Here is a 17,072-nt window from a genome sequence, read left to right on the forward strand (position 1 = left end):
CATTTGAGGGTCTGATCTCTTTCTTCCCCATCCCTCTGGTTCCTAAAACCTTCAAGGAGGAAAAGAATAGCAAAATATAAGCAAAAGGCATCTCCATGGGGTGGAGGGGGTATAGAGATGGAGGGAGCTTCCACGTGTTACAAAATACGAGCGTAAAAAATAGCCTAACAGCTCATGAGGAATAAATTATATCTGTACTAATTCTAAAGGAATAACTAAGCAGTTGGCCCAGCCACATGGATAATGTGGAAAAGGCCCAGGGATTTGGAGTTGGGGGAGATCAACAGTACACCTGGCAACCTGCCTATTAACACAGTCTGCTAATAAGAGTCAAATTGTACTACAATATTTTGGGATGGTGTCCAAGCACATGATTAACTGAACCAAGTCAGATTTCCACAAAAACAACTTTTGCATACCTAAATAAAATTTCCTGGGAAGAACCCAAAACTAGTCTTCCCTTTAAGGGAGTTCCTAAAACAGTTAAATCTGGTGGGTCAGCACAATGGATCCAAGTAATATCAGAAGTTACTGGACCACCCTGAATGCAATAAAGCCACTTGTTAAACAACTGCACGTCACTACTTGCCACTGTGGGAAGTAAGGAACAACTTACCTGTTTCCAAAAACTTCCTCTGCACACATAATCCCACAGCATTATGCCCTTTTTAGTTTCTTTAGAGATGTCTGAGACACCAAGATGCTTGCTGGGGAGTGAACATTCACTGATGTAAAGTCTGTGGGCCAACTAGCCAATTCATATGACCTCAGAGCAAGCACCAGTTTAGATGCATAGATTTTGGGGCTAAAATTTAAATGGCAATTAAAAGGGCCAAGTTAGATTTGTTCTTTGCTGTGAATAGTTGCTTTTTCACTTGCTAAGCTTCCTCAACCTCCCACAACCTGATGACCTTCCAAATATTTTGGACTACAGCCATCATAACATCTGACCATGCTGGATGGTACCCATGGGAGTTGCACTCCAAAGCATTTTGAGGGTGCTATGTTGATGAATAAAGAGCTTACCAGTTTCAGCTCACATGAGTAGAGACAGGCCTCAGATCACCTCATTCACTGTGGCCCATTAGAAGTAGCTGTTCCCAGTTTGGTAAAGTTGTAAACCACTTGTAGTCTTATTAATGGGAAAAGGGCAGGATATAAATGAATAGTGCCCTGATAATATCAACTGTGATTACAGATCTATCAACCTTGCGTGCCTGTTTCACTGTATTATGCATTTTTACTCTGGAATTACTGTCAAATACATATCTTTCAGAAACTGTTATTCTGCTGTGATTTAATTCCAAGGTTTTTAAAAATGAGGTACAAAATGTCTCTCAAAGAAAGAGATGAAAGATCATCAATATTAGACACAGGTACAAATGCATGCTCTGAACAGCTAAAAGAATGATTCCAAAATCTTCCTCACTAAATTTTGGCAATGTCTAGGGAAGGAGGAACGGGGCAAGATTTAGAGTTTCTCCCTTGCAATACAGAAAGAAAACATTCTCTCTACAGAAGCCCAAAGGAATGAAGACACAGATCTTATGCCTCCACTGAAATGAGTGAAACAAAGTCCTTGCACAAGGCAGCTTTATGTGAAAAGCTAAGACATTAGCAGAGTATAGCCAATAATTACTTCTCTTGTGACTAATTATGTTACTGTGCATATTCTAGAACTCTTCTAGAATATGGCCACATAGCCCGAAAAGCCCACAAAAAACTATGGATGCTGGCCATAAAAGCCTTTGACTATGCTTTGATACTTCTGTATTTCTCGCTTTTATATTTTACAACTTGCATTTATAGGCCTGAATCCTGTTGTCTGTCTCAGCTAAAGTAGACCAAGTGAACTAACAGAACTTACATAAGTGTTGACATATGAAGTTACTATTACCTCAATGGGTCTATTCTTGTTGGGACAAAATTTGAGCTGACTCCCTGACTGTTAGTTCTTAAAAGTTATTCTTTAAATTATTCTACCATAACAATGGCCTTATGGAAAAGGTAGCATTCCAATATTTACTCAAGCCAAGATCCTTATGACACTATATCGTATTTTTTAAAAACAAGAAAAAAGTTTCATGAAAACACAGCTTCAAACTCAATACAGTTTAAAACAAGGTTTTCAAAAACATACCTCTATATCTTGTATTATCTTTGGGTACAGTGACCTGTAAAATGAATTAGGAGGGCCATCTGTGGGTCTGTTTTTAAACAGGTACTGATCCCTATAATTAAAAGAGAGAAAGAAAGAATGGTGAATTTTTCTGTACAAAAACAAAAATCCTTGCAAAATGCACTATGCAACAACAGTTCATACACTAACTGATTGAAACCATCAACTGTCACTAGAGAAGAAATACATCAAGAATGGATGGAGTGTGCTGAGTCAGCCAAGCCTCCCTTTCCCTAGTCTTCTTTTCCTACACAAGAGTAGAGCTGTTGGTTCCATCTCCTTCCATAGCCCAGAGCAAAGGAGAAAGGAAATGCCAAGAGCAGGGCAGCGGATCCTGTGAGCCTCAAAACATTGCTGGACTCTATTCCCATCAGCCTTGGCCAGCAGTCATTGCTAAGGCATGATGGAACAGCAGAAGAACATTTTGTCACTTACAGCATAGAGGACCCACGGCCTACATAGTCCCTCTCATAACATGACCATGCAAGCCAGCAGGCAAAGCTATAGAAATGTTATAAGATTTGTGCTGCATACTAATACAACACCTGCATTTAAATGAATATACACGCCCACCTATTAAAAAGAAATACTTGAGGGAGGTGCCTGAACTCTTATTTACAGAACAGAAAGACAGCCAAGAGATGAAAAGGCCACAGAAAAAGGAATCCAAACATGCAACTATTTTGGTAACATTTTGCCATTGAGTCTTCTGGAAATGTAGGTTGTCCATTACTGATCAGGCCAGATGTAGCCAGTCTATTTGGGAAGTACTTCTGTTCTAAAGATGAAACAATGGGCACATTTTACACATATACCTACCAGCCTCTTCTTTCTGATAGTCCCTTCCAGAGTGGATCAGTTCGTACCATTCTTTCAATAAGCTTCTTCCACAGCATTCCTTCAGAAATAACTCGCTGCCATTCTTTACAAACCAGTTCTGCTGCACAGAGTGACCTGGCATCAAGGTAGGAGAGGATATTTTCTGCTATGTGATCTAAACCTTGTTCTGCCAATAGAGAAAGAGAAAAGAGAGAGAACAAAACTGTCAGTTGTTTCATAGGAAACTACTCCCCGAACTCCTAGGGCACCAGTCACACTCTGATGTTGTATTGTCTGGAAAAAAGCTGGGAATGGAGAGAGAGAATACTTTGTTCTTTTCCAGGCATTCGTGTTCAGGATGGTCTTGAATCATTGTGGGAGATGGCCATGAAAACAGTACATAAAAATGAAGATGGAGCATAATGGTTCACTATGGAGAATTAATAGAGCCAGTGTGGTGTAGTGGTTTGTGCATTGGACAACAACACTGGAGACCAGGGTTCAAATCCCAGCTCAGCCATGGAAACCCACTAGGTGACCCTGGGCAATCATACACTCTCAGACTCAGAAAACCCTGTGAGAGGTTGGCCTTAGGGTCACCATATGTCAGAAATGACTTGAAACCAGAAAGCCACAACAACAATGGAGAATAAAAGATATTCAAGTGAAGAATAAGAGAAGCACTTATGTCTCTGGATGAAAAAATGCCTAGTGATCTAAATAATGTCACATGAAACAAAAACCTGGGCAATTTTGTACTATTCTTAAACTGGCTGGCAAAATGAAATCTCACCACCAATTGTAGACCCTAAAATACAAGTCCTAAAAAGAAACCTCCGACACATAAGTAATCTGGAAGGCATCCCCAGCTCTTGTTTCAACAAGAGGTCTTGGCACATATCATGACTTAAGAGGAGGAAAAACTGTGAAATGAAGATGGACTGAAAAGTTCCAACTGTCAGAATTATTTGATAAAACATAGCACTTCCCTTGATAAAATAGCCTGCACCTTTATTAGCATGGACAAGTTCAGAATTAACAATTCTCCTTTCTTTCTGTTTATCATGAGAATACCTAATAGACCTCATTTACCAGTTGTAAAGCTGAATTTAAGGTGTCTTCAACCTAACAAATTGTTTCTTTCTCTCAACCTTTTAAGACATGTAAATGTAACTCTAGTGTGAACTCCCTCTTATAGTGTGAAATGTGTCCCAAAATATATTAATGGGGAGGGGCTATTTAGGAAAACTACTCTCTGGGTCTCTGCAAAAAGATTCAGAGAATTTGATACTTAAATAAATTAACACCTTCCTTCATGGTTCCTGCTTGCCTGGGAACTGATTCTGGCACAATTACACATCACCACTGCAGCATGAATGTAGCACCCAGGTACCATCTTGAACCAGACAATCCTCTCTTTAAAAATCAAATCAAATAAATCAATAAGCTTAACAATCAATGCTATGCATATTCTATGCCACTGGGTGCAGAAATCAGTAGCCTGAGAATCTATTTTCACGCTGAGAAAACCTTAAAGGCCTCAGAACTTAACACAGCTTGTGAAGGGGCAGATAATGCTACACCTGAAGCTGCAGAAAATGCAAAGTTAGACTTCCAGTGGTCAGTGGTTTTCAGTGTTGCAAATTAAACAGTTTACATGTATAAATATACAGGTTGAATCTTTCTCATCCAGAATTCCAAAATCTGAAATACTTCAAAAGTTGTATGCCTGGGTGATTCAATGTACAGAAAGTTTATTTCATTAACAAAATTATTTAAAATATTGTGTATAAAATTACCTTCAGGTTATGTATATGAGGTATGTATGAAATAAATGTATTTCATGTGTAGACTTGGGTCCCATCTCCAAGGTATCTCATTATGTATAGGAAGTATTCCAAAATCTGAAAAATGTTGAAATTCAAAAACATTTCTGGCCTCAAGACTCAACTTTTATCATCATTTAAAGGAAGTATAGTGGGCTCTTGGTATTGGTTGGGGTTTAGTACTTGGACCCCCCCATGGATAGCAAAATCCATGGATGCTGAAATCCCATGAAATACAGTGGCATCATAAAATGATGTTCCTTATATAAAATGGCAAAATCAAGGTTTACTTTTTAGAATATATATGTGCAGTGTGTGTGTGTGTGTGTGTGTTTCAAATCATGGATGGTTTGAATCCATGGATAAAGAATCCATGGAGATGGAGGGCCAACTGTATAGTAAATTGTAGTGTGTAATCAGTTGGGGGCAGAAAGTCAGTGGTGTTATTGCTTGTTTTTGTTTTGTAGTGCTCATAGTTTTGTTGATTATGTATGTACATTTTGTATACATAGTGAAAATGTGTGTGTGTATATATAATGTAAAAGATTTAAAATATTTTTTTAAGAAAATATTTCCAGTGTTCAGTGGATGGCCTTCAGATTTAGGCCAGGCTCTTAGTTCTAACTGTACTTCGAAGATATATAATCAAAATAGACACATTTAAGTATATATAATATGCACACATGTTTTCTTGACAGAGAATGTTATGCACAGAATACTCACAAGTCTGTCAATACAATTCCGACATCCAAATGAAAATTTCAGCTGTGTCCCAATTCTGTCTGCTCAATTTTGCAGTTAAAAAAGCCTTCCCTAACTTGGATCCTTCCAGATGTTTTGGCCTAGAACTCCCATCATGTCCACTAGCCATGTTGGATGGGCCTGAAAGGAACTATAGTCCAAAAATCTAGAGGGGCTTAATTTGAGAAAGGTGCATTAGAACCACGCTTCTTAAGTTATCTGAGATGGGTGATCAGGAATCCCACCCCTACTATATTTAGTCCTATTGGATACAACTGTTTCTTTCTTTCCTGGAAGCTCTCCAAGGACCAGCAGCAGATGGCTCAGTATCAAGCACTCGTCTATACTCCAGCACTTTGAGTAACACTGCATTAGAATATAAACCAATAGCTCTTTCTAAGCTCTTTAAACACAGGTAGTAACATCAGAGGCTGGATGGCCATTTGTCGGGATGCTTTGATTTAGATTTCCTGTATGGCAGCGGGTTGGACTGGATGGCCCTTGTGGTCTCTTCCAACTCTGTGATTCTATGAGATTTGATAAATGAACAGGAAGAAGTACAAGCAGTGCCTTAATCAAGAACTTCTGTATATACTTACGTATAAGTCTAGAAATTTTAGTCAAAAACCTGGGTTGACTTATCCATGGGCCAATGTAAGTACTGCATTTTAACTCTTATCAAAAGAGGAGCCATCCGTTGGTGAAAATTGACAGTTTAAGTCCTCCTCGGAACACCTAAAAGAAGCACCGATCCCTTCTATTATCTCATCCACCCAGTCTTTAGAGTGGGCTGGAATTTTTAAGTTCTTTGGCATTGTTTTCCTTTGCTTCACCCTTAAATCCTTTGTTACATGCCCCTAAGTTTTACACTCGACTTATCCACTAGTCATATCAAAATCCGTAATTTTGGCTCCAAAACCTGCCCTTGACATGAGGTCAACTTACAGTTGAGTACAGTAGATACAGTAGCCTTCACAATCTGTCATTGCTACGTGCCTTCAAATGAACCTTCTCATAGGTTTTTCTTGGCAAGATTTCTTCATAGATGGTTTGTCAGTGTTTTCCTCTGAGGGTGAGAGTTTGTGGCTTCTACAAGAAGAATCCTAGTCCAAGACTTAAGTCACTACAAGATGCTAGCTTACACAACATCACCCATTTTTTTCCACAGTGATATATTTATGTCAAGAACTGGTGGGACCTGTTCTACAGAAAAGAGGATCTCAGTCTCGTTTCCCAGCAAATGTACAAGAAAGATAGTAGAGGCCATCAGAGTGCCAGTTACATGCCATCGTTGAAACTGGGTATGAGTTTGGCTTCTCTCTGATTTAGGTAAACAGCATTTCCATGCTACATTTTTTGACGCTATGGTGATTCAGCTGAACAATTCTGTAGAAGGAAACAGTAACAAGGAATAAACCATCACGGCTATGAGCAGTAAGGCCATATGTTTTCCTAGCTTGACATCCTGAGTATTTTTCTTTTGGACAATATATAGCTGTACAGCAGTTGAAATCAAAGGCCGCTCAACATTAATGGAAGAAAAAAAGCAAATGTACCAACCACAAAAGCTATTTGTATTTTAGTGTGCCAGCGGCATGTAACCAGTACAAGTTTCCATGGTGACTTTATTAGATGGAAAGACGGAAGTGGCAATAAGCTTTTGAGAGATGACAGAAAAATTTTAAAAATGTTAACAGCTTGTGCATTTCAAAAACACTTTAATTTCCTTCAGACTTCACAGGCATCCTCTCTCTTGTGGTAAAGCAAAATTGGCACTGAACAGGTCAAAACAATTCTATAATCCAAAGTTAATGGATGAAACTAAGACTTTACAATGGAAGCTAGCAGTAGCTCACTTTCCAATACCAACATTAGCAATTAGGACACTTGGTTGCTTATATAGGCTGAAATTGCTACTTATGAGTAATCACACCCCAAATTAAAAAACCCAAATACTTAAATTTCTACAGTAATGCTACCTAAACATTAGGGTTTTTAGCCCAATGGGCCTGAAGCATTTGGGAGAAAAACATTTTCCCCAAATTTCTCCTAAGAACTCTTCCTAAGATCTCCTGGGAGTTTTTTTTTTAAAATAGATGACAAAATATTTTATTTTGGAATGATGAACACATTCATGTATTTGACCCAGGACTGCAATCTGGCACTCTCCCAAGCATATCTCCCCATCCCAAAACACAGAGGTAACACCTTTGCATGACAAAGGCTCTGACCCGTCTTGCTTCTTGCCTGCTTCAGACTTCAACATCTTCTGTAGCAAATGAATGAAAGTGTACTATGTCTGGAAACACACCAAACCAAAAAAATAAACAGACTAGTGAAAGGATGAGAGCCAGCATGGTGTAGTGGTTTGAGCGTTGAGACTACAATTCTAGAGATCGGGATTTGAATCCTTGCCTCAAGCAAGTCAGGCTCTCTCAGTCTCAGAGAAAGGCAAAAGCAAACCCACTCTGAAGAAACCTTGCCAAGAAAACCTGTGACAGATTTGCCTTAGGGTTTCCATAAGTCAGAAATGACCTGAAGGCACACCAGCAAGTGAAAGAACAGAGAAACTTGTCCATTCAAACAAACTGCCAGAACTTTTAGGCATTTATGAAGATGGTTAAAATAATGGAGATGATCACACAAGGGACAGGACGTCCTTGTCCTGTCCCATCCTTCCTGCGCAGAGATTTTCACATGATATCACCATTATCATGTCTGTGACACATTCTTATCATGCGATTGCAATAAGATTTTCAGACAACGTTCTTCTCCTGTCACTGAAGTGGCATGGCCCCATCAGTTTGTATTAACAGGAACTCGTGTTAATACAATGACAGGACCACTGACAGGAGAAGGACTGGAAAAGTGCGGATGCGATAAGGATGGGAGCCATTCCTCTTTATCCCGTGTGATAATCTCCAATGGCTCTGACAAAACAGTGACCATTGACAGAGGTAGTTCAGACAAACAGATTGCTAAAGTTTCATGTAGCAAGATAAGCACTCATTAAAATCTTATTGGGGGGTTTCCCCTCTTTTTCTGTTGTTATAGTTGAATGAGAGATTTCTACACCTACTTGATCCCAAGGAGGAGACTTTGGTGCAAAATACACTGCAGAAATAATCCAGTTTGAGACAGCTTTAATTTTTCTGGCTCAGTGCTAGGGAAATCTGGGGAATTGTAGTTTATTGTGGCACCAGAGCTCTCTGACAGGAGGCAGCTAAATGTCTCACAAAACTACAGTTCCCAGAATTCCCCAGCACTGACCCAGGGCAGTTAAAGTGGTCTCACACTGGATTATTTCTGCAGTGTGTTTTTGGACCTAAGTTCAGAATGCAAAATATCTTGCTTCAATTTTGTTCTATTTTCAAATTTAACTTTCAGTTACTTCTCATAAACTGGCAACTGTCTGAATAAACTATACTTTTAAATTTAATATGCTAATATACATATTTTATAAGTCAATGGAAACTATACATATTGTATGTTACACACTTATTTCCTCTGGTTTTCCTTTTCTACTGATTTTTTTCCTGTTTTTTATGGTATAGCATTTTCTATTGTATGTTACTGTATGAGGTTGTAATGAACCTCTTTGCATACATTTAGCATGTTTATTACTGCTCACATGTTTCAGTGACCTAGTAGTAACACTATCACACCCCTCCCTAGGAGCTTCAGCTTTAAAGCAAAGCACACAGTCAAGCAGTCACTAAACTGCCTGAAAACAAGACCAGTTTTTGCTGCTGCTGCTGTTTCTCTTTGCTGCTGTTCCAATCACGTTCAGTAGCATAGGAGGAGGATATGGCCTCCAGTTGGCTAGGGAGGCAGCAGCTCAGTAAGGGTGAGTGATCCCACAACTACTACACCCCTGCCTTTAATGCTCAAGGATTCTTACCTAATCTCATCAAAGCCTAGAGTTATTGAAACATTATATTCCAAACAAACAGCTAAAAAGTTAAACAGCTTAGATAAAAATGGAGCTCATATGTAAATATGATGTTGACTCCAAACATGACATCCTTGTACCTCTAGCTACAAGAGAAACAACTGTCAGAGGCAGGCGGCTCACACTGTTGCTTTACTAGGAAACAGATTTAAGGAGCATGTTTGATCATACAGGTGTCTTGCCCTTGGAAAGCGAGACACCAGACACAAGAGCAAGGAATGTGTATGTGCTCTCTGCCATCATAAAAGGCAGACTTTCAATCCAAGCCTGCTTGCTTAAGAGAACCAACTCCCGTGAAGCACTCTTGCAAAGCACTCTAGGCATAGCATGGAAAGAGAAAGGGCCTGTTTTGCAACTCCAGGATCCTTTCTCTTCCTAACAGAGTTCTCCTTTCTAATGAAAACTTACATTTCAGTCAAACGTCCAAGAAGGGACCCAGCCCAAAGAGGATTTGAGGCCATTTCAACCCAACACCTGCAGGTCCAATTACGAGGCTCTACTTTGGCAACTTTCAGTTAAGCATGTGACACACTATCTTGCAGCGTCTGAAGCGCACGCCTTCATTACTTACATGCTAACCACAAACTAACCTGACAAGAACAGACTATGCAGACTAAACATTCTACCACCTTTTCCCCCCTCTGGAGAGCTCATATCATAATTATCACTTTTTCCACTAAAAGGAAGCCAGAGACCACAAATATTTTCCATTTCATGTGTATGTGGACAGGTGCAAAGTTTAGAATGGATTGTAAAAAGTGGGAGCTACTTGTGCATTCTTTTAGGTTTATACCCGGCTATCTTTTTAGAACATTATATTTTTATGTAGCAGTAGCCAATTATGGAATTAATTCAGAGTGGCCAGCAAAGTAAAACTACCAAGGCCATTTGTGTGTCATAATCAGGGCTATGCAAATACATAAAAAACCCTTTCACAATTTGTAAGATTTTTAAGACTGAATCCGAACATAAACTCTTTCTATGCCAATTAATACTCACTCATAACGTTAGTAATACAATACCTTCCTTAAGATCATAAACTCATGGAAGCTGTCACAGAAGATGGAAACAGCTCTTCATACATAATGCACAAAACCTGGTCTTGCATACAGAGTCTCATACATCCCAAAGGAATTATAGACCTTTAATTGGTTAGTGAAGGCAAACCAAACAAAATCTTTATAGAGGACAGTCTGTTCAAAGCCTGAGATAGGCCCCAAGAGCCTGAAATTCTGGTATTTTACCAATTTCCCAGAACTGAAAAAACACAAACAATGTAAAAGTACAACTTAAGTATTAACAATTCTAAATATTTTAATGATACTTTAAAGCATTTAATATTTCATAAAAACAGGTGAGATTTAAATGTGAGATTAAAACACACAGAGAGATAAACTGAGTCCAAAGAGCCACAAACGTCTTTTGATCTTGATGGCTTAAATTAGGGATGGGAAACCTACAGCCCTCCAGGTTCTGCCATTTCCATCATGCCTGGTCACCAGCCAGACTGAATGATGTTTTAGGCTCATGAGGGCTTTGGTTGTAGCTTCTCCCCTTATGGTGATGCTACATGTAGGGTTAGCATAAGAGGAGGAGCTACAACCAAGCCCTCATGACCCTGGCTAAAACTTCCTTTGGTGAGGCTTGATGGGAATGGTAGTGCATCAGAACCCGGAGGTCCATAGGTTCTCAACCCCTGGTTTAAACAGTTCTATTGTGAAGAGGGATAAAACATAACTTTGGCCTGTTACAAACTGCCAAAATAAAGCTGCTTCGAGTCTCTTTGGAGGTACGCTATTTAAATGATGCATGGGTCCTAAGAGTCCAGAGGTCGCACCGAAGCCACACTCCATTCCTAAGCACTGGAGTGCAGCTTTGGTGCAGCTTCCGAATTCTTAGGATGCATGCATTATTTAAACAGCATACCTCCAAAGAGACCTGAAGCAGCTTTATTTTGGCAGTCTGTAACAGGCCTTTGTTAGCTCAAGAAATATGTATGGCTTGAAGACTACTGAAATGGTGTATCTCATACATTCTGTGCCCACAAGTAAAGAATACAGGGTTTTCTTTGGGGGGGGGGGGGGCATAATGCAAATCACTAGTGCAGACACAAGACATTTCTGTTCTGGCAATTTGATAATGTGTTGATGGTGTAACACAAACCATGTGAATACGCAAATACAGAATTCCAGTTTATATTCTCCTCTCCCTCCCCCCCCCCCCCCCCCCCCCCGCCTCAAACAGCTTCACAGGCTGCCTGTCTGTTTCTGGGCACAATCCAAAATGAGAGTTTTGTCCTACACAGCATTATATAGTTTAGGTCCAGACAATCTGAAAGGCTGTATCTCAGTATATGAGCCTGTCTGAATCTTACAATCTTCAGGAGAGGATTTTCTCTACATGCCACCATTGTTTTAATTCTTAATGCTTTAAAAGCAGTATTTTAACTGGATGTATGGTTTAACACTTAAATTTTGTACTCCATGGCTCCATCCACACTGCAGAAATAATCCAGTCTGACACCACCTTAATTGCCATGGCTCAATGCTATGAAATCCTGGAAATTGTAGTTTGTTCTGGTAGCAGAGCTCTGTGACAGAGAAGGCTCAGTGTCTCGCAAAACTGCAATTCCAAGAATTCCACATCACTGAGTCATGGTAGTTAAAGTGGTGTGAAAGTGGATTATTTCTGCAGTACAGATGCAGCCCATATTGTTTTAATTTATATTGTAAGCCACTCTAGTGTCCCATTCACATAAATCAAATAAATAACTATTAAATACCCTTAAGTCACAAGATCCTGTCTGATCCTGGAAGCTAAGCAGGCTCAGCCCTGGTTAGTACTTGCACGAGAGAACACCAATTAATACCAAGTGCTGTAGGCTGTATTTCAGAGAAGAGAACTGACAAACTCACCTCTGAGTATTCCTTGCATAAAGAAACGCTATGAAATTTGTGAGGTCACAATAAATCAATAGGTGAATTAAAGTCACATGCACACAAAAATAATTACATAAATATAAATTTAGAGTAGGCAGATATTATTGATTTGATATCACTCAAATCATGATATTGAATACACAAGCTGCTGCCAAGCAGTAACGAAATCACAGCAAGAAAACACTTGAAGACAAGCTATGATGAACTTCGTGGAAAACAAGAAAATAGCATAATGTCTGATTCAGTCCTTCATTAGATTTCCATAAAGAACTGAAAAAGAAAGAGAATAGTCTTTTGGATGAAACATTCTTTATTGCTGTTTTACTCTGATAAATGGATGAAAGAATGTTTTGGCATTTCTAGCCCTCAGTATACTCAAGCCAATTTGCAAATCCATGAGGGACTTTTGGAGATGCAATGTTTTGTTTTAGAAAATAAAACGAAATTTCATTTTCTTGAAGATTTTGCAGAGCTCACCATTATTTAAAAAGGGAGATTCTTTAATATTTATATCCTTCGCTTAAAATGCTCAACTCCTCTGGAGCACAAGCTCCTTTAAAGTCTTCCTTCTCCATATTTTCCCTCTTACCATTTCCCTGAAACATGCCAGGCTGAGGAGGCTTTTCATGGTGTGCGTAGTTTTAAATTTACTCTTATTTTTACAAGTTCAAACTTTTTGCAGAAGCTCCCCAAAGCACAGAACGTTAAAAGTAGGATCCCAGCTACCTTTCTTTTACAAAACTTCACGAATATTTTTATTTACCTGTTCTATTTAAAAAAAAATTAAGAACAAAGCAAAAGTGCAAACAACTGCAGCCCTCAAGCACCTGGCCAACCAGACTTGCCACAGTTAACCTGCCCTAGTGAGAGCCATTCACTTGATGGGTACCAGGGATGTGTCAGTGGTTGGCCCTTACAATTCTGCCTCCAAGGAGACATATGGCTACATCATTGCTGTCTTTCCAAAACATAATGTAGATAAAATTATTATAGTGCATTTTGCTAATTAAAAACTTTTAGCCACTATTGTGTGCATGTTTGAATTGTGTTTTGTAACCTTGTAAGCCATCCTTTCAGTGCGTCTTAAAAAGCCTGTTTAAAATCTTTTAAATAGTGGCAATGATGCAAGAAAAGTGAAGCAGCAATAGAGCCTTTTTAAAAATGATTACATAAAAGAGGGACTGAATATTGAGGAGAGACAGAGTTAGAAGACATTAGTTTCACTGTGGGGATTTTGCACCAAGTGAAAGAAAGAGCACTTGGGAAACATCCTCCCTGACCAACAGAAGATAGGTGCGTAGAAGGGTACAAGGGAGGTCAATAGCACATGAGCTTGTGCACAACAGAAAATAGGTGAAGGCAAGAGAAAAGGTGGATAAGTCAATCATTCTTACAGTATTTCTCTGGGTTTAATGATTCGTTTTCACTAGTCAAGGTTGTGAATCTCAGAAGAGATACCCCTCCCCTTCATATATAGTTTCCTGTTAAATTTCTCAAGTAGCTGGGATGTATGTGCAAAATTTAATCAAATGGGAGTTTGTATGTTAGTTACATTTCCCTGGGGCTAGTAACTGAGATGAAGGGCTTGCTCAGGCAACATTAACTACACTTCTCTGTGCAATTAAGAGGAATAGCAAGATACAAGCAGTATGCTCAAGACAACAGAACAAGAGAACAATAATTCCAAGGATTCTTTACACAGCATCAATTGAGATTCAAATGTACAACTGAGGGCCACACATCATTTTCATTTTACCTTTTATGTCTAGTGCTTTACAACACACTCGTCCCTCCACATTTGCGGCTTTGACTTTTGCAGATTTGATTATTCATGGACTTGACTAATATGTTCTCTCTGGGAATAACTAGGTCCTCCTGCACAACTCTATGGTCAACTTTAACCAAAAGTTGTACTGAAGGACCTAGAGATTCTGAGAGTATACTCCACTAGGCATTTGTAGCTCCTCCAGAGCAATTTTATGGTCAATGTCTGGCAGACATTGTGACACTGGAGGGCCTAGAGATTCCTAGAGAGGTGTTCTCTCAGGTAAAAACATAGTGTTTTTGTCATTTGTGGTTTTTCCACATTCCCAGGAGTCCTGTGCCTCTAACCCCAGTGAATGTGGAGGGACAAGTGTACATCATTATCAAAATCAACATATTACACGTTAGGCATCCTTCCTTGCATCTTCTGGGAGAATATGAGTTCCGATATAAATATAAAAGAGGCTACAACTAGTCAAAGACAAATCTCGAACATGTTAGAGGAAAGTTACTTCAACTTCAAGACCTTATTTTCAAATTAATGCCCAGGATGAGGGCACTGCAGAATGGTGTCAAATCCTGCAACTTTACAAATACATGGAATATATACAGCCATTCAGCTCACAAAAAGGTCTGGAAAAACAAGACTAAAAGAAATAGTTTTAAAATCATGGGCCAAAAAAACCCTCTGGAATTAGCTTGTAACAGCAGCTAGAAAATGCAGTAATAAATAAAATACAGTACTAACCAAATTTGCATGTGGGTTTAAAGATGCAAAGAAATTTAAGAGAACAATATGCACTTCAAATACAATCACATTTTATAATCACACCCCACCCTACCCCCTCCATACGTTTCAGAGACTATATTTAAATGGAACAATACTGGCATCCAGTGGTCACTGAAATTATTCAGACAAAACTGGGAAAAGTGTATTGCAATATACAACATACTGACTCCCTTAATAAGTAATGATACCTTCTCACAGCAAAGTTCAAAATATATTTTTATATTTCTTTTTGCTCGATCTGATTGACCTTACCTGGTAATGCAGTGATGAAATCCCTTTGCAACATGGGCTTTAAGTAAGAATTAATATGTCCATGCTGATAGTGACACATTCGTGAAATAAGGTGTTCCACAAATTCCACCTGATCTGATTCAGACCACTGGTCAAAGTACTTAATACACAAGTCCTTTTCCTTCTCGTAGTTTCCTTCAGATGGTCGTTTCCTTGAGACAATCACAGATGAAGTTCCATTGCTTATCTGTTTTTTAGGAAGACAATAAAACCCAGAATGAAATATCAGCACTTCAACTAACTATTAAAGCATTACTGAGATGTCCAATGAGCTTAGGCTAGGTATTCAGGCTTTTCATATGATATTATCCTGAAGAATTCATTTCTCTTCTGAGTTGCTACTAAGAAAGACATGGCTACACTTTCCAACTAATTCCCGGGAAGAGTTTCTTATTCAACATTAATTTGTGCACCATCTTTTACATTTTTTCAGCATTTCATTTCCATTTGGGTGCTTTTGTGAATCTTAGCATTTCAGTTACTATCACTTGATTTAATATATTTTCCTCATCACAAAACAGATTGCTGTATTTCAACAATTTAAATTCAGAGCTTCTTCATAACAAAAGAATTGCTACCATTCTTATACAAAAAGCAACTAGGTAAACTTTCTGCTAGTAGTTTTTATCACACAAGGAAAGTACAAAAGGTCCCAGTCGGCGTGATCCAATTTCCTGCAGCCAACCTGCTGTAGTAGCTACATGTTCTCACAGAATGAACACTGCCTTGTAAAAAGTTAGCCTAAAAAGATTAGATCAATTATCAAATTGAACATCTTAGTGCATATGGAAAGTGCACCACATCAGTCACCAATTGTCCATTCTAACTTAAGTACCTGTTGTCTGTGCAAATTGTTCTCATCTTTACAAGATATCTACAAAACACAGAACTGGTTAGGTTCACTTCCACAGCTTTCCAGCTCTATATGTAATGTGTCATCTATATTCCTAAACTATGAAGAGAATTCCCATCATTGCACTTATAGCACCACCTAGTGCCTGCCAATAACTACAAGCTCAGCTGCAAAAAGCCCTAAGAGATACTCCGTAATCTTTGAATGGCAAGAGAACTTGGAAGATGTGACTCTGATAATGAAGACCTACAGAAAAAGGAGGAACCCACAGTGCTATCTACAAAGACCCTGGACAGTGTAATTAGTTGTTAAACACCCAGGGAGTAATTTAAGATTAACCTATAAGGTTCTCAGATTTACCAATTTGGTCCATTTTAGAAATTTCAAGATTTGTATGGCCTTACAGCTTCTTCCTGATTCAGTGATATACGAAGTAAAATCAACGTTATGGCAAATTCTAATGCAGCAGCTATGCAATCAATGCTAGTCTGGGATCCTTACCACCCATACATACCTTATATTCTTAACTAAATGGCAAAACATGCTCACCCACTTTCCCAGTATGACGACAATTAGTTACATTTATTAGCTGCTTACAGCTTCATGTTTTGGTCTTAAAAAGTTACTGTGAAGTACTAAAAATGTAAGCACTATAGAACTTTATGTTGCGGATTGCCCCATCCTTCCAGTCAGAATACAGAGTGCCAAATGGACAAACTACTCATTGAGAAACCCAAGTGGCATCAATTCACTTTCTAGGAGTTGCATTAGCAGGTGACCAAAGTGTTGTTTGAAACTGGAGAGCCAGAATTTACAAAAGTTGTAGGCCGCAACAATGGCATGAATACCATAAGCACCAGTAGCAAAAACTCTTTAAGATGTAAGATGAAAACGTATTCTTCTTTCTTAAAGATAAGC

The 17,072-nt window shown here is 38.8% G+C and overlaps 1 protein-coding gene across 1 annotated transcript in view; it reads right to left on the minus strand.

Moving 5' to 3' along the window:
• FBXW11 (F-box and WD repeat domain containing 11) overlaps positions 1-17,072 on the minus strand; it is a 93,583-nt gene that overhangs the window by 19,049 nt on the left and 57,462 nt on the right. Inside the window, 3 exon segments of the mRNA XM_042466766.1 lie at positions 2,141-2,231; positions 2,999-3,185; positions 15,263-15,488. Of these exon segments, the coding sequence (XP_042322700.1) occupies positions 2,141-2,231; positions 2,999-3,185; positions 15,263-15,488 (504 nt within the window).

Source organism: Sceloporus undulatus, chromosome 1 (genome assembly GCF_019175285.1).
Source record: "Sceloporus undulatus isolate JIND9_A2432 ecotype Alabama chromosome 1, SceUnd_v1.1, whole genome shotgun sequence".
In the NCBI taxonomy this organism is placed as follows: domain Eukaryota; kingdom Metazoa; phylum Chordata; class Lepidosauria; order Squamata; family Phrynosomatidae; genus Sceloporus; species Sceloporus undulatus.